This window comes from Rhinichthys klamathensis, unplaced genomic scaffold (genome assembly GCF_029890125.1).
Source record: "Rhinichthys klamathensis goyatoka isolate OS25496 unplaced genomic scaffold, OSU_Roscu_1.1 h1tg000090l_1, whole genome shotgun sequence".
Taxonomy (NCBI): Eukaryota; Metazoa; Chordata; class Actinopteri; order Cypriniformes; family Leuciscidae; genus Rhinichthys; species Rhinichthys klamathensis.
The window spans coordinates 4,672,020-4,691,374 of NW_026606629.1; the positions used below are offsets into that span (position 1 = coordinate 4,672,020).

At 39.4% G+C, this 19,355-nt stretch overlaps 1 protein-coding gene across 1 annotated transcript in view; it reads left to right on the forward strand.

Annotated features, from left to right (window-relative positions):
* The window catches only part of cntnap5a (contactin associated protein family member 5a), a 102,272-nt gene that overhangs the window by 21,238 nt on the left and 61,679 nt on the right, over positions 1–19,355 (forward strand). Inside the window, exons 2-3 of the mRNA XM_056251918.1 lie at positions 6,361–6,471; positions 7,737–7,930. Coding sequence (XP_056107893.1) covers positions 6,361–6,471; positions 7,737–7,930 — 305 coding nt within the window. The remainder of the gene's footprint in view (positions 1–6,360; positions 6,472–7,736; positions 7,931–19,355) is intronic.

Below are 19,355 nucleotides of genomic sequence, written 5' to 3' on the forward strand. Positions count from 1 at the left end.
GAAGTTCATGCATTTGTGTCTTCATATAGGGACGTCCCGCGTGACGTCACGCCATTTGGAGCAGCCATCTTGACGGAATAGAAAGTGCTAAACCGCTGGTGATAATACAGCTCGTCGCGAAATATTCATATCATGCCCGAGCGATGCTGTGCATTTGGATGCGATCAGATACGTGATCATACAAAAGGAATATCTTTATACCGTATCCCAAAAGAAACAAAACGGAGAAAAGTGGTTGGCGGCAATAAACAGGCAAAACGCATACATGCATTCCTAGATCAGTTAATTCGTTAGGCGGCGGCCTATTATCACATTACATTCTTTCGTTTTCAAATACCAAAAGCTGATCTTGTATTTTATTTGACACTTCTTATAAATCGTTAGAAACACAGGTTGAGACAAGTATAAAAAAGAATATATAGGCTATTATTTCGTTTTTCTTGGATCAAACTAGATTAAACAAATTCATTAAAGATACACTTAATTAGGGTGATCAACAGTCCTGTTTTACCAGGACATGGCCTGTTTTCACGTCCTGTCCTGGCCGTCCTGGCTGTTTTTTATAAAGTGATGAAAATGTCCTGCTTTTCAAAAAATTGCTTGGAAAGATCAGCTCTACAGCAAAATATAGATGGGCAAACAAGGACGAGGAAGAAAAACAGGATAAAGAGGAAGAAAACTAAAGATATAAATACATTTTGTTAGTTCGTTTTTGTAAGTTTGTGAGAGCTATTTTTGTTCAATTTGGAGGTATTTCTTTTAGTTATTTATCATTTATATATTTATTTTTCTAATACGGAAGAGACATTATTTCTATCATTATTTCATTGATTATTTTTTAAACCTGTCATAATAAAGCATGTTGAGTAACCTCTGAGAAGCCTATCTGAATTTGTGTCTTGTAATATAACAATTTTCTATCCATACAGAGGAGGCTACTTTAAATGTATTAATTAATAAGGCATCTTTGAGTAAATATCGAGTATCATTTGAGTAGCCTATCTGTTTGCCGGGAGTGTCCTGTTTTTTGGTAATCAAAATATGCACTTAATCTTGTTGGTGATTTTGTTTTGTGTTTTCCCCTGTAAACTCAGTTTAAAAATTATTACAGGTACTATAATTTGATGAAAAAAATACATTATATCAATACTGTAGCACAAAGTATTTCAATATTTAGGCTAATTATACTAATAATTATATTATTAGTATAATAATATACTAATAATTATATTATTAGTATAATATACTAATAATATATATTACCCACGGTAATGGATCTATGAGTAGCCGACGGATGTATTCCGTCAAAATGGCTGACAAGCGGCTAGGGGTCACGTGACTGGGAGATCCCTATAGGCAAAAATACAGCGCAAGCGTCACACGTGCTTCCGTGTGTGTGTGTGTTTGTGTGGTAAAATGAAACTGCGCGTCGGCGGCACCATTCATTCACACAGAACATGCAGGATTCGTATTTAAATAGTCTTTGTGTTTTAATATCCACACACACTAGTCTACATCGCGATTTGATTTCAAGTGTACTGAACTGCTATCTATTTATTCCTCAAATTTACAAATTCTGTGAAATTCCGCGTTATACAGTAAATTCCGTTTTTATGACTGGATTTCGTCAGCATGTTTGGGGGGGCGGGGTGTCGTTTTGGGGGGGCGGGCCGCCCCCCCAAAACAATGGTAGGGGAAACACTGACATCTTTTTAGAATAAATAATACTTTTAGAATTTTAAAATAAAAAAATATTTCATCGCGACACTTTTTAGTTTTTACAAATGAGGACAATCTTTGAAGGATGAAGAAACAATTTTTTTGGTCATCACATTAAAAATAAAATTTAAATTGAATAATATTCAGACTTTTGAGCTTTGAAATGCTGGAAAAAGTTGTGTGAAGTACTTGAAAGTGGGACTGTCACGTCGAGGGATTAAGATTGGATGACGTCATCAGAGTCTGCCATACCTTGGCTTTTGGTGAATTGACGCCATCACTGCTTAGGAATACATGCAGAACGAGAGATTGTAAGGTCTTAAATAATAGCTTCTCATTTCCTAACGATTAACGTTTCATGACAGCTTTCAGGAAAGAGATCTTGTTTTCTGCTGTTGTTGGTCTCACTAAGAATCTGCAAAGGTCAAGAGAGCTTGAACATAAGAATATGATACAGAGGAAAGATTCAGACACTGCGGTGACTTCACATATGTATGAAGGTCAAAAGTGGTTAGCGCTTAGCAGGAGGTTAATGGCTAAACATATGTCGTCTAAATTTAAAAGGAGGGGTTATCTGGAGTGTGCAGCATTTGTCTGTGATGCTTTTTGTGATTGAAGTACTTATTCATACTGTATAGTATCTGACCCTGCGAACTTACAACGACTGATGACTATCATTTCATTATGTTTATAGCTATCAATTTATTTAAGTGCCCTTCCAAGCCTTTGACTCTCACATGTAACTCTGGACGACAAACATAAAGTACAGCAGAATGTTTTTAAATGGAAATGTCTTTGTGGAATGCAACACCAGTAGGGAGCTGACCGAGAAATCCCATGTGTAATTATTGATATTTAATTACTTTTTAATATATCTTTCTTCCTGCCTCAAGGCCTTTGCTTGCTGGAGCTGTAATGAATGAAAACCACAGTGAAAGAAGCTGAGCATCTTTAGCAGACACCCAGGAGAAGGTTCGAGATGGGTTTGTCAATATGCTAATTAAATTTATTTTGATTTTCAGTCATTGATTAAAAACATGCAGTTGTCTTTACAGTTCAAAATGGCATTTGTGGTGTTTAAAGGTGCTATATGTAACTTTTCTTCTAAAATGAATCCTTTTTTTATTGCCTGTGTGTGAAGGGGTTGTAATCACACATTACAATGATCCACTTGTCGGGTTTTGCTATTACCTCTGAAGGCCAGTATTCCTATTTCTATGTGAAGTCTCCGGGTCGGATTTTCTGCGAAATCCATCGGATGTGACGTGCATGCGCGCTCCCGAGCCTCTTTCCTTTTTATATACTGTCCAGTTTCCGCTAGAAAAAATGGTGCCGGTCAAAGTGACCGGCAGAGTTTTCATTTTACGGACATTTTGATGACATGCCGGTCATATATCGCCTCTTAATTAGTGAAGTTGAGGAAAACTGGAGGCAGGCTATGTAACTTAAAAACTGACATAATCAGGCCGTATTGAATGCAACATGTTTATTAGCCTAACTTTCAAATAGACGGAAAAAAAATATGAACGTCCGATTTAACTATACTGTTTTTACTATGGTTTCACATTCATAGTTTAACAAACCAATCCCCCTTCCCCACATAAAATATCTGAATAGTAGCCTATTGTTTTTACTCAAGCAAACTTAATTATACACTCTCAGTAGGTCTCATTTAGCTGGTAATATTTAAATTGGCCACCGTGAAATGACTCCTTGTCAAATGAACTGGAACAAACAAATGACTAGGCCTATAACATTGTCTCGCGTCATTTTAGGCTACTTTTTACACTGTTTTGCAGTGCTGAATTGTGCAGCTGCCGACTTAAAATCAAAACTTCCCAGTGTCTCCACACCTTGCAATGCGAATAAGCCGCGTAAGGGCCTGTTCACATATCGCGTCTTTTGCGCGCTCAAGTTCGTTATTTCAAATGTAGGCGCGCGGTATGCGCGCTCATAATGGAAGCGAACCGCTAGTTTTTTCCAAGCGCGTCCGCGCCGCATCGAGATAAAAACATCTCGGTGTGGATTGAGGTAGGGCTGCTATTTTTATTTAACGAAAAATCTTAGTCTAGCGGAAAAAAATTGCCAGTTTTTTGAAAGCTTCGTTCAGTGTTTCTTTTTGTCATCTTAATTTGTTAATTATTTAAGTTAAAAAAATATATTTAGTTTTGGCCAATTTTATGTTTTTTATTTGTTTTATTTTATTCTGTTTTTCTCTGTTGTCACTGTCCGAAATGTTGCAGGTGCGTGAAAATTTGATCTGAATCCAGGTTCTGTTGTTGATCTGTTCTGTATGCTGCTGTTTGCACTTTGCACGTTAAAATAAACCCTTTGATAAATAAAAACAAATGTTTGTATTTTTAACGGGTCACAGATACGCGTCAATTTTATTTTTATGCCAATTCAATATTATAATCTCATCAGTTAACGGTTAATAATCGATTAACGAGCGGTGGTTGTCGGTCGGGAAAATTAACCGAAATGAGCATCACTACTGGATACATTTCGTTGATATCACATATGAGGACTTTGCAGGCTGTGGAGAAATGCAATCCTCCATAGCCACGGAGCGCTGTCATGACAGCGAGGGCATCACGTCGCAGGCTTACGGCATCGATAAGAGGAGCGGTGTCCGCAGACTCAATGCTTGTAAAATGGCAAATAGCCTAATCCTTCTGATCGGTCGGTGTATTTTTGCTTTATACATTTTAGGCTTATTCTCAGATTCAGATTGTGTTAGGGGGGCGGGATTATTCAGTAGCACCTCAATGCAGTACATGAGATCCACGGGGAGGAGTAGGATCAAGATCCAAGGGTTGGAGATGGGTAGGATTAGGGGTGGGTTTAGGGATTAGGGGTGGGTTTAGGGATCAGGGGGTGGAGATGGGTAGGTTTATGTAAAGTGGGAGGAGTTGGATCTGGATCCGACTCCTCCCCGTGGATTTCATGTTCTGCAGTGAGGACCATCTCGGATTATTAGGCCATTTTAATCTGACAATTTGACCAGAGAGATTTAATTTTGTCGGACATTTAATTTTTTCCCCCGCCAATGTCCGACCTGCCTCCAGCACAACACACACTCCAACACAAACTCCACAAAAATATAAAAAAACAAAAAGTTTTATCTGCTGAAGCTCGTCAGGCCAAACGTCAATCGGATCGACTCGGGACGAAAACAAGGATCAACATCGGCAGAGCGTTTGAATTATGGAGAGACCTCCGCTTTGTTTTAGATACACGAATAGTTAGTGAAATGCCTTATGCTAGATAACACCACATGTCGGCTAAATGCAGTCAATCTAACGTTATCATGGTACGAGCATGGAGCATTAGTTCAACGTCAAGCTGATAAAAGTAGCCTATTATTGTAACGTTGCAGTGGGAGTTTCCAGCATGTTGTGTGATGCTTTCTCCGTTGTGTTGAAAGTCTCAGTGTGGCCGGTAGTGAGTGCTCGCTCTTAAGTTCGAGCACGAGCGCTCTTGTTGCAATCTGAAACATCACCTCTAGAGGCCGCTAAAAACTACATATAGCACCTTAAAGGAGAACTCCGGTCAATTTTAACATTGAGGTCATTTTTTTGTACATTTGGAGTGCTGTCAGTACAGACAAAAACGACAAAAATCTGTGTTGCCTACACCGTGTTATCCTCTTTTTAAAATTCGCACCCTGTTGACTTAAATGGGGCAAGTTCTAAACCTGCTTTTAGCCTCTTAACATCCTTGATTTGTCATTACAAGTGCACAGCCATGTGAGTGGTGTTATTAAGAGTGACCACGGTCAATCTGACTGCAGTAGATGTGAAAGATATTAATAAAAATGATTTTAATTCAGCCAGCTCACATACCTATATTTACTTCCTGTTTTCGTTCGAAGTCTACAGTAGTCAATTGTCGAGTTTGCGCGCGCGATAAATTTGTAAGCTAGAAATGTTTTTTCTTTTTCTTTTCGTAGTATAGTATAAATAGGTGATTTATTGTCTTGTATATGAACTTTACACAATACATATAGCACATACTCTTTTCTATCAAACAGTAAAGTCAAGACCCCTACTGAGTTTTAACCCTAATTATGACACTTTCACTAAAGTACGGAGGTATATTTTGCTGTTACCATAGAGATAACCTTCAGCAGTTGCTTTCTTGACCCAGAAACCTGTTTTCTCTCCATCTCATTTTTAAGCTTCTGACCACTAAGCCATTTTTTTTTCATTACAACTATTATACAACATTTAAACATGCAAGACCATGTCAATGCCAAACCTTTATTTGTTTCATTTTATTCAAATAATTGCTGAACTTAATTTCATCTGAGATCTGTACATTGATTTCCATTTTTTTTTTTTCAGGTTGTGCCTCAAATCTACAAGTCTGAACTTATTAAGAAAAATGTTCACTCAGTTACACTGACTCTCAATATGTAGACTAGCCTACAACTAGGTGTGATAGCAAATCCATCTTTATATAGATCATGTGAAGTTCCACACTATCAGGATTATTTTACAGATTTATTAGTGAAGAGATCCATCTCACCTGTCTGATGAAAGATTATCTCAACAGTAAAGGATTCGTCTGGAGAAAATGTGTAGAAGGGTTTATTTTCACATTTGCTAATATTTGTCTGTTTTATTTGTTGTTATCCAGACAGCTGTGATGGATCTCTAGCATCTCTTCTGCCTGCAACCTCGTTTCAGAGCTCTTCTCATTTCTCAGACAGTCGGGCTGCGTACTTTGCCAAGCTAAACAAAAGAGATGGTAAGTTTAAGTTCTTGTTTGTTTGTTAATTCATATCTGTGTCAGTTAAGGAGACAACATAAATGACACCTAGAAAATATAATCCTTCTTAGAGTCACGATTTAGTTTTTTTTATGAACCCTTTAAACCTTTTCATTATACAAAAGTTTTCAAAAAGTCCCATTCAAAATGTGTCCCTGAAGACTGGATTAATAATCACAGAAATGAATCATTTTTTTATATTCAGTTATTTTATGTTGTAATACTATTTCACAATATGGTTGTTTTTACTTTATTTCTGATCAAATAAATACAATAAATCCTTGGTAATCTTAAGAGATTTCTTTCAAAAACATTAAAAAAAAAATATTACAGACCCCAAACTTTTAAACCCCTGTGTACATGTTCATGTATTTATGTATATTGTGTGAGAATATTCATCATATTTATACAATGTTTTATGCAATTAAAATATTTTATATTATATTTTTAAGATCATCATCATTAGTATAAACATTGTATCTAGACTTTTGTTTAAAACATGAATAAATTATAAGGCGAAGAAAATCCTTACAAGATGCAATGATGCAAAGCACTTATTAAATATTTACTGCATCCATGTGCAATTAATTCGTGCACAAAAAAGAAAGAAAAAAAGAAAACTACAACTTCAGAAAGTTGCAGGTTTGATACATTATTGAGCTTTTGCTTTCGCCCTACAGTATCTCTGCATGTCCTGAGCTATTTATAGATGTGACCAACCTCTACCACATGCATCTGTAACAAACTAAATGATTCCTCTCTAGGGGGTCTGTGTAAACGCTGCTTCTTTCAAGTCAGAGGTCCCCGGTTTAAAATTCTGCTCTGATCTGCTCCTGTGGTGTCCGCAGTGCTTGAGTAATGAACCTCTCTGCCCAAGTCAGACCGATTTCTCCATACAGTTCTGAGCTGGAGGATTGTAGAGGCAGAAATGCATCTTTATATGGAGCACATGTGCCGACAGCCTTCTCTGATCCGAAGTGAATGCTGTACATGTTAAGTGAGGTCAAGAGGTTGAGGCTCTTGGCTTGTTTTGGAGTGGAAGCCGTCTACTGATTGACACCAGCTCACCCCATGAATACAAAACCATCTGAAAAGCAGTTTTTATCATTTTTATGTAGTTTCTTAAATGAAAACCTTTACCAGTTTCCTTTCCTGTATGTCATTTGAGCAAAGGACACCATATGACACTCAAAGTTGAATAAGATTTTAATAGACATTGACAGAGGTCTTATGGGGTTCTCTAGGAGGAGGTGGTTGGAGCCCAGAGTCGACGGACAGGTCGCCCTGGCTGCAGGTTGACCTTCAGGACCGAATGGAGGTTACAGCAGTGGCCACACAAGGTCGTCATGGCAGCACGGACTGGGTCAGTGCCTACATGCTCCTGTACAGTGACACTGGACGTGTCTGGAAACAGTACATGTTGGAGGACAGTGTTGGGGTAAGTGTGTTTATTTTGGTATCAATTTACCGTATCACCCCGGAGGGCCTTATTTTGTGAAATTGACTGGCTGTCTGTGCATTAGGCTATCCCACTTATCACTTGGCCGCTTACGAAATAAATGAAGAAATGCAAATGAGATATTGATTTTGGTCTAAATTATCTATATTATGTGGAAAGAAATATTACCTCAGAGAAATATTGAACTAGCATAGGAAATCAGTTGTCTGGGGCAATGGAAGATTATACAGTTTTGTGGTCATTATACTAAATTATTACACCGCGCTCTGGAATACTAAGTTGGGATTGGTCAGTCACAGCATTCTGCAGTTGAATATTTTTTGGTAATGATCGCTGAATTGTATATTTTACCATTGTCCCTGACAAGCAATTTCCTACAATCTGGTAGTTCAGTGCTTTTCGTATCACTCCTCAGTCTCTTTCTTTGCACATAATCAAATAATTTCAACTCAACTCAATATTTCATGTCAGTTTATTTATTTATTTGGTTAGTAATAAGTGGCGTAATGTACATTCACCAAATCTTTAGTGCAAAATAAACCCCTTCAGGGTGATACAAGACTCTTTTGCTTTGTGTCTGGGTTCTGATCACCCTATCTCTTTTTGAGGCTGAATATTTACTGATTTAATTGATTATTCGTCACCTGTGCTGCTGCAGAGGGAAATGATTGTCTTGTTTTGAACATCTTCAGTGCAGCTTATTTTCATGAGCTGAATAGTTCTGATCCCATTAACTGAACTCTGAATTCAGTTACAAACATATGAATTGCTGCCAGCAATTTCTGAGATTCCTAAAATACAATGTACTAATGATGTTGAACCTGCCACAGCCTCTCAATCATCACAGGTGTTTAAAGGGTCACTCCACCCATTTCAACATTAATCTTTATTGAAAGTGGGTTATATATGTAGTCGAAATGTAAAAGAAATTTTAAATTTGGTGCCCTCTTGACCGAGAAAAGACAGAAAATAACTTTGGGGCGCATTTGTATGTAAGACAACAACTCCCACAATGCACCATGTTGCACAGCTCCGCAAGCCACTCCCACTAATCCAGAACAGCGCAAACATCAGAGAAATCGCTCTTCCGTCTACAAGAAGGCTAGCTGCCAAATGAGTTTAAAATTCATTTCACAAAAAATGTCTAGTTAGTTGTGGCGAGCAGGACGAGGGCGAGGGACGTGAGAGGACGACGCGAGTGATAATGAATGGCACCTGTGCAGCGGTCTCATATCTCTCACGGAGGAGCGGAAGCACAAAAGGAACAGGCCTGATTTTATGTTTTGTTTCTGTTGTGTGTGGCCAGCTGGCTTATACTTTTGTTTTGTATTTGTTTATTTTACTATTAAAACGTTTAAATGTTCGCCGGTTCCAGCCTCCTTCTTCCCACAACAACGAACCCCGTTACATTGGCAAACTCATTAGTGAATTACTCGTTTGTATTTCTTTCTATATGGTGAATTATTGCATGATACCTGCATGTTCAGTCAGGCGAAACTAGGATGGTTCACATCACAACACAAACGTCCGTGTGGTCGTCTGATTCAGAGATTTCGTCCAGGAGAAACTGCCTTGTTGAAATTCTCTGCAGCAGACGGACTCTATCTGTGTCCGTAGCGCACAGCGAGAGCACACGCACCAGCAGTCCGCCCAGCTCAAGCCAGCCCGGGCTCCTCGTCCGCGACAGGCAGCCGCCTCCTGTTCCACCATCAGCCTCAGCTGCTCTTCACTATATTGGGGCTCGTAAAGATAGCCACGAACAGCGGATTCGAGCAGCAGAATTTCAAAATCCTCTTCTTCCATATCATGTTTAGTTTCTTCCGTCATTGTCGTAACTTCCTATATCCACAGCGCTTGTTAGCTTAGCTTATAAACAAGATGGCTGATATTGCTTTCAGTATCTGCAAGTGAAGTCCCACCCACTGATCTGTGATAGCTCTGTTAGCGCATTAGGTCCAACCCCCTATGGGCGGGTTTGAAAGGGTGGGAATTTGTGCTTGTCTATACAGAAATCCCCCCTTTTTACACTTCCTCCTACAATGACGTCAAATGACGATTTTTGCGTCATTGTAGGAGGAAGTGAAAAAGGTAAATAGTAGATTTCTCTCGTCTCAGGGGAAAATGAAAGAATGTTGCACGACCATTCAATAGTATGACTGGTTGTCTAACAATGGACCTCTTAATGCAAATGGGTGGAGTGACCCTTTAAAGAGAGCTTGATACCACCAACGCATCTATTGTCTTTGTCCTCAGGCTTAGGCCAAGATAATGCCTGTAAATGATGAAAAATATTCAGAGTCTCATATTGCTGCTTTGTAATTCTATTCAAACGATGAGACTGCCGCTTTATTAAAGATATAATGACATTTTCAAAGTGCGTTTAATGAAAAGAGAAGATTACAGTCCAGTAAGATGTAATTAGCTTTTAATGTGGTGGAAATGTAGAATAAAGTGGATCAGAAGTCTAAAGGTAACATGCTCAGCAGTGTGAGGTGATGCAGTAATAAATTCTCTGCATTTTCCAGTTTTGATTTGCTTGGTTTAGCAGTACTACCTAGTCAGACTTGATGTTGGTTTTCTTTCTTTCTTTCTTTTTTTTTTCTAATCGGAAATGAATAATGTCAGGACTCTCTCTCAGCTTTATTAATAATCCACCAGCACTTTTATTTGATACACAATTGGCTCATTATAAAGCTCTGAATGTTTGACATGATATATAGTCAGAAATGGTCCATATTCTCAGTCACGTTGTGCTGTCATGGATAGTGGATTGATTTAATAATCTTTTGATATAAATGTTTATACAACTGGTACAGTTGATTGATTTAAATCACATTCTTCAAAAAATTGTCATTCAACAGGTTAAGAAGCATGATCATTTCCCTTTTACACATAAATACATGTCCAAGCATTATTATATTGTATTGTATTGTACTATACTTTATAATATAAATATAAAAAATAGAAATATATATTCCTACAAGTGAGGTATTGGGAATATACAGACATTTTCATCGATGGCAAACAATAGTAATCATGCAAGTTTAGACATCCATGTAGTAATAAATTGCAACACCTGCATTTATCGCAAACCAATGATTAGATTTAAATATTATGCATACAGTAAAATTTAAACATTTTCACACAAGCATGCATTAAATTAATCAAAAGTGACAAATGTCATAAAAGGTTTCTATTTTAAATAAATTTGTTCTTTTGAACTTTCTATTCATCAAAGAATATTGGAAAAATAAAAAAATGAACATTAATAGTAAGAAAAAGTGTTTCTTTAGCAGCAAATCAGCATATCTGAATGATTTCTGAGGGATCATGTGACACTGAAGACTACATGGAGTAATGATTCTGAAAATTCAGCTTTGCATTACTGGAATAAATTATAATAAATAAAATATATAAAAGTTAGGGATGATCCGATCACGCGATCGGAAATCGGGCCCGATCACGTGGGTTCAGACTCGATCGGAATCGGACGTTACCTCCCGATCAGGACTTGGATATATGTAAATTAAGTCTGTAACGGTACATGTATTCGTAATTATTGAACCGTTTCGGTACAACGCTTCCGGTTCGGTACGCATACAAACCGAACGATTCCTAGGACTATTTTTCCTGCAGACAAAAGCCGCGCTGGCGCGATCACCACAACGTTGCGCAACATCAAATGGCAAACGTAATGAAAGCGGAACGAAACTGCGCTTCTCATTATATTGTGCTGCTTAACGGACCATATCAGTTCGGACCAGCAACATCTGTGCAGCGCGAGATCAAGCGACACTCTGCTAAGAGATCCAGTGAAGAAAACATTTGAATTCGCCACTGAAGTAATAACATTGCTGCGAGATCTAGTGAGAAGCATTGAAATTTCTCCGTTATTAACCGTAGATCTCTATTAGATCAAACAGCGCTGACGTGGACACCAGGAGAAACATTGTGCCGTGAATAAACATGGATTTAATGTTGCACTTCAAAACTCAAATATTATATAAATATATATTTAAATGTTATTTTTAATGTGATTACCAAAACATTATTTGTTCATCCTTCAAAGATTACCCCCATTTATAAACCTGAAAGTTTCAAGATGTAGGAAAACTCAAACTTATTTAAAAATAGTTTTTCTTTTAATAAATAGGAAATTTCTCTGGCATTTCTTTCTTTTTGCTGTATCGTATCGAACTGCAAATTTTGTGAACTGTTACACCCCTAATGTGTGTATATATATATATTCTCATTATTTTTTTATACACTTTTAAAGTCCCTGTAAAGGCAATTTCAAAAAAAAATTCTAAACACTTTATAAATGTTAGAAATGTATTGCTAAAACATATTACAAAGACTGTGAACTGTGAAGTACTGAATTGTGGAGTTAGACCGTTAAACAGTTTTTCACCATTGCTATTTTCCGGATTTTATGGGCCGGGCTAAAACAGGGCTCGATGACGCACTGGAGCCCTTGAGCTCCTGGACACGCCCCTACTTGATGACACACTGGAGCCCCTGAGGCTGGCCGCTCCTAACAATATTATAGAGCAGATTCACATCAGTGTGCCGCTCAATCGCGAGTTACTGTCAGTACTATTATTAGTAACACAGTCTACAGATTGCTAGCTACTAGCTATGCCTTCGTCACGGAAATGCGTACTACCTGGATGCGATCACCGGATCACGTACAAAACAGATCGGTGTCCTTGTTTAAATTTCCGAAAAACGATTACATCAAGAAGAAGTGGATTAATTTTGTGAAGAGCCACCTTGATGGAGAGCTGTGGATCACCGCCAAAACCCGCCTCTGTAAGTGATCATTTTACACGGGATAGTTTTATAAACTTTCGTCGGAGATAACTGTCTGGGATTTACTGATAATCCGCTGTTACTGGTGAATGGGGCCGAACCGACTCCCGCCTGAGCCTTCATCCTCCCGTCGCGCCGACAACTGGTGCCATCATCGGCAGTGCGTGCCCACCGTGCGAGCATCCATTTCGGCTGTAGAGTTGAGTGTGGCGAGTCGACGGCAGCTTTCCCGCGAGTGGGCGTGGTTTCAGCGCAGCCAGTGGACACGCCCCCAGCGTTTGAGAGCAGAGATTACTGCTAATTTTTTCAAGATTTTGATAGCTTATTTTATGTACTTGCTGACTTTTTTTATCATTCAAATTTGGCTGGGTGACTAATAACAAATTTTTCTGTGGTGTGACAAACTCAAAACACATACTTAATTTTGACTTTACAGGGACTTTAAAACATTTTTAGTTTTTGTTTACATGCCTTCCGGGTATTTTAAGTTGAGGTGCTATTTGTTTTTATATTAGACTTTTTCTATATTTACTGTTGCACTAAAGTCGAAAAGTGAAGATTTTATGTTATTTATTACTTGATTGTTCAAGCTACCTCACAGAAGTGCTCTGTTTGTTAACAGAGTTGTTGAACGTTAAAATAAGGTGAATTAAATAAAAAAAATAAGGAACCTCCTGGATCTGTTTTTTCTCTCTTCTTTATTCTTTTTTTATGTATTATATAAGTATCGGATCGGGACTCGGTATCGGTAGATACTCAAAATCAAATGACTCGGACTCGAGGGCAAAAAAACCTGATCGGGACATCCCTAATAAAAGTAGCTATTTATTAATGCTATTTCGCAATATTATGTTTTTACTGTATTTTAATTGATCAAAGACATGCAGTATTGATGAGCATTAGACATTCTTTCAAAATAAAAAAAATAACAAACTTTTGAAAAGTAGTTTGCTTAATACTCCAGCTGCCTTGACTTATTTATTTTTTTTTCTATCACGACACCATAATATTCTCATACTTTAGGCATTATTGTGAAAACCCATTATTCAAAGATGGTACATTAGGCTGATATTTTTCCCAGCAGCAAAATTTAAAGACAGTGAACAAATGTTTCCTGTCATCAGATCCTCAGCGTTCCTGTATTAGCATTCCTAAATGCATTGATAAAAGCATCTTTGAAATGCAATGTAAGCCTCTTTTGATAAGATGTTGTTATGTAAACGTAAAACTGCATGTCTGAATTTTCTTTCTTTCTTTCTTTCTTTCTTTCTTTCTTTCTTTCTTTCTTTCTTTCTTTCTTTCTTTCTTTCTTTCTTTCTTTCTTTCTTTCTTTCTTTCTTTCTTTCTTTCTTTCTTTCTTTCTTTCTTTCTTTCTTTCTCGACTTCTTTCTTTCTTTCTCGACTTCTTTCTTTCTTTCTCGACTTCTTTCTTTCTTTCTCGACTTCTTTCTCGACTTCTTTCTCGACTTCTTTCTCGACTTCTTTCTCGACTTCTTTCTCGACTTCTTTCTCGACTTCTTTCTCGACTTCTTTCTCTCTCGACTTCTTTCTCGACTTCTTTCTCTCTCGACTTCTTTCTCGACTTCTTTCTTTCTTTCTTTCTCTCTCGACTTCTTTCTTTCTTTCTTTCTCTCTCGACTTCTTTCTTTCTTTCTTTCTCTCTCGACTTCTTTCTTTCTTTCTTTCTCTCTCGACTTCTTTCTTTCTTTCTTTCTCTCTCGACTTCTTTCTTTCTTTCTTTCTCTCTCGACTTCTTTCTTTCTTTCTTTCTTTCTCTCTCGACTTCTTTCTTTCTTTCTTTCTTTCTCTCTCGACTTCTTTCTTTCTTTCTTTCTTTCTCTCTCGACTTCTTTCTTTCTTTCTTTCTTTCTCTCTCGACTTCTTTCTTTCTTTCTTTCTTTCTCTCTCGACTTCTTTCTTTCTTTCTTTCTTTCTCTCTCGACTTCTTTCTTTCTTTCTTTCTTTCTCTCTCGACTTTTTTCTTTCTTTCTTTCTCTCTCGACTTCTTTCTTTCTTTCTTTCTTTCTCTCTCGACTAAACTTTTCTTGTTTGAGCGAGCTGTGACAAGCCAACAGGAAAGAATTAGTCAGCACCTTTCACAAGGGTTTCACGTTCACAATGTTTTGGTCAAAAGGTTTTAAAAAAAGAAAGTGTCTGATAAATGAAAAGAATGACTTGTCAAGAGAATAGGAAGAAAAACACTCTTAATTTGCTGTCAAACTAGTTCTTTGTCTTAATGAGTGCTATAACTGTATCAGAAGTGGTGAGGAAAGCTGCCAAAGGTTTTGGACTGAGAGGGCGGCACAACCGCAGAGCTTGTTTGCCTCCGCTGTATGTCAGAAAAGGTCTTGCTGTAGGAAGGTGCGAATGGGCTCCCCAAAGTGACGGATAATTGCTCTCTCCAGTCTGCACTGCTGCTGCTGAGTGTGGTGATGCGTAATAGTGTTTGCTGTGAGACCGAGGAGGATAGAGGGAAAGAAACAAGTACGTCTTGTAAAAGTATGAATTTCTCGTATCTTTAATCAATAACCATGCAGTCACTAATGGAGAATGTTCTAGCCGATCTCACAAGAAAACATCACTATTTTACGAGGTGTCGAATTGTACGAAAACATATGATTTTTTTTTTTTTAAAGTGAAGGGCCACCCCTAAACATAACGTCACTGGGCCGTAAGCAGATAGTTCCAAAACGTACGAATAATTATATGAATTCATACGAATTAGCCACCAGTTTGCCATTGCCAAGAAGTAAAATAGTTATGAATTGCCATAAGAGTGTGTGGAGAATTTTTATCCAGGTGCTGATATTTGGTTAAACATTTGAGATTCAAACAAGAGCTTATGTCATATTAAGTCTTAATATTGTGGCCCTGGTGTGCTGAAGACAGACTAGCACTGGCCTTCAAAGCAGAAATAGCTGTCGACATGTATCTTTTTGGAGTTTCCCTGACACATTTCATTCTTTGTCTTCATCTTCTCTCATCTTGTATTGCCATCATTTCCTTGCGGGGAAACAGGATTCGCCTACGTTGACGGAAAATTGCTGACTGCATAAGCTTTGTGGAGGCCTCACCATGGTCATTTCTTTCGTCTTATAGCCTGTGGGGCTTCGAGCTACTGAGCTGTGTTCATGCCGTTCTTTGTCATTTTCTTTCCGCAGACAGTCTGTGTGTGAGAGAAGTGTCTCTGTAATGTGAGAAGGTTACCCGGAGAATTTCTAGGACTAAATCTTACAGGAAGGATCTACTCTTTAGAATGACAGGAATCAAAATGGAAAACGTTAACAATATGACCGATGTTAAAACTGGCTGATATATTTGCTTCCAAGCAGCACTGTAATGACAAAGACCTTTTCTTTTTTTTTCTTTTCTTTTATATCCCCTTCCCCCTTTCTCCCCCATAGCATGTAAGCAGATGCTTATGTAAAAAAAAAATCGATCAACATTAAACCGCATATAAATCAAAACTGCCTAATGTTACATAATAAAAAATCTCGCATCTTTTGTTTGTTCTGACCCCTTGACGTCACAAGTGTCACTGGTATTGTCCAAAATTGATTATTCCACGTACCTTGCTGATCGTGTTAAGTTGCACCAGAACAATTACACAACATTTAATGTTACTAATGAAATGTTGACCCCAAGCTTTGGGGGTGTTGATGGACTCGATCTACTGCTCCATTCAAGTTTTGATCATCATTCTGAATCCGATCCAGATTTAGATGTATGTCTTTGACAAAAACGCAACTTCCTCAGCTTTTTGCTCAAAATGTTGCTTTTTTTTTTATGAAACTTACCTATATTCAAGTGTTGATAAAAAAGAATGGATATAGGCTTTTTGTTTTTTTGTTTAAAAGCAGAGGCTTTGTTCTCTTTTGATATATTGCATGTTCAGATATTCATACAACTAAATATTTGGGGGGCCATGACAATTTTGTGAAAATTGATCAAAAATGCTGGTGGTGGCTGGCAAAAAAAAAAAAAAACAATGCTGGGGAAAGTCATTTAAAAAAATCCTTTTTTTCCTCCTCTGTCCTTTTTGTCTTTCAGAAGAGATTACAAGCTTGCATTCTCACCATGAATGTATAAGCCAAGGCCTGCTTCACACCACACACGTTTTTTTAATTTTGCGGCCATATTAACAGGTTACAGTATTCACACTGCGAGCATGACTGGTGCAGTACCACTTAGCAGGAATGTAGCTGAAGTAGGTGTGAGCTGATTGTTAGTGCTGTGCCTATTTTGCCACACATAAAGTAGCTTTCTGAACTTTCTGAAATATGGTAAAAAAAAGTACAATATGGTTCTCCTCCTCATGTAAATTAAATTTTATGACAATGAAGTTTGTAATAATCGTAATAGAAAACTTCTAGTTACAATCTTTTAATTTATGTCCATTAATGAACTATATGTAATGAAACAGGCCTAACAGTCCTTAATCAGAAAGGACACAAAACCGTATTCAAACTGGTGAACCTTTAAGTTTTTGTTTTATCCGGAGTGGATGTAGCCTGCTCAAGGGGGCAGATTTTGTGAAATCCTGGCAGTTCTTTCAATCAGATCATTGGATCAATACCATAAAGGTTTTGCCTTACGTCAGCAAAACTGTTGTTGTGCTTGAATAATGTCTTGGTTGCGTATGCAACCCACTGTTCCCTGAAGGAGGGAACGGAGGACGTAGTCGACGTCGACTGAATGGGGATCACGCCAGGGAGTCAATCCTCTTCAAGTACTATTGAACGAACCAATGGAATTGGCGTGCGTGATTTGCATCACACACTCCGCCCCCGCGGCGCGGGTATAAATACGGAAGTGGATTCACGCACTAGTTGCTTTTTCGCTGAGGAGCCGAGCGTAACTCGGAGTCAGCTGTGGTCCAGCGGTAGTGGCAAGGGGACTACGTCCTCCGTTCCCTCCTTCAGGGAACGATGGGTTGCATACCCAACCAGGACATTCTCTTTCAGTCGAGAACGTCAGACGTAGTCGACGTCGACTAAATGGGGATCAACCATTGAGCACGCCACTAAAGCTGCCACCTTCCAGTGCCTAGACAAAAGCCTCCTGATCCCCCCGCAATTTTAGGCGGAGAAGGGACAGGGCTTAGGCCAGGGAAGTCACTGCTTTTCCTACAGGCCCACTGGGAAAGCGTTCCCTGTACAGGACGCTGCGGAAGCCATATCTTGCCCGAAGGGAGGTAACGTAGAGAATACACATGAACTGGGAGGATGACCGGGCAGTACAACATATGGAATGTCACTGGGGTGGCTCCAGCCTATAACAGGGGGAGACTCAGCCTGACAGTGACTCTGCCGACGGAAGACACGGGCTCGCCGCAGGGAGCCGTACTGTGGAAGAATACACATATGGGATCACTGTAGGGATCACAACATATGGGCCCAGCCTAACACAGGTTCCACACTGCTTACGAGTGGTAGGCCTAACACGGGACATTCTGCCACGTCCGATGTAGGAATGGTGCGGAGGAACTCAACAGGGTTCGGTTAAAGGGAACTCAACTGGAGCAGAAATGGCGCACATATCCAGTCCATAGGAGGGAAATGGCGCAGCAAGCCGACACTTCGAACCGGGCTCACGGTGAAACTGGCTTCATGGGAAGGGAGCCCACGGGAAGCAGCGGTTCGACTATAGGTGTCACCCAGCCCCCAACTCTACAAAATCCACCTAAGTGGATATGTGCACCTCGGGATTTTCACCGAGATGAAGGCAGCCACCATTCAGTGGGCCAACCTCGCTTGGAAACAGCCTTCCCTCTCTGCTGATTTCCTTAACAGACAAGAGCTAGTCTGAGGTCCTAAGGCTTGCGTTCTGTACACGTATAACCGCAATGAAGCGGACGGACAAAGGCAGGGCTGGGTCTGCCTCCTCTGGGGCAGCGTTTGCAGGCTCACCACCTGGTCCCAGTTTAAGGGAGAGGTAGGAACCTTCGGCACATATCGCGGGTGCCATCATGCCCCGTCCCTGAAATGTATTCAGGGGAAGTCAGGAAGGCTGTCGAGGAGAACTAGGTCTGGTTGGGCCAATAAGGGGCAACTATCAAGACCTGCTCCACTCCTGACTTAGCACAGTAGGTGCAAGCGACATGCGCGCACAAGACAGGAGCACTGCTCAACACTACATGTGAAGATCACTGAGCTTCAGGAGCATCTCTCCTCAACACCTGAGTGTGACGAAAATCACTGAACTTGAGCAGGCACACAGCGTCAATGAATCGCATAGCCGCTTTTTTAGAAGGCTCACTGGGGAACGCATTTCTGCGGAGCCCCGGGACCAGCTGGGAGCCAGTGTCTGTCCAAGGGTTGTCCCCTCAGACAAATAACACAACTGGCAGAGGGACGAATCCATAAGGGCAAACAGATGTAATTGTGCAGCCCCAAAATGGTCCCTGCCCTGCTGGACCGCCAGGGGATGGAGTCTCCACTCTCCCTGGCCACAGCTGTCATGAGGCTGGTTGGTGACACAAATGAGCAGGCCGGAAGAAATAGTGGAATGAAGCGACCTCAGAAGATTCTGACTCCAAGGAGGAGGTGACGGGTGAGTTGTGACATGCGAGGGAAGCTTGGCGCAATGGTCG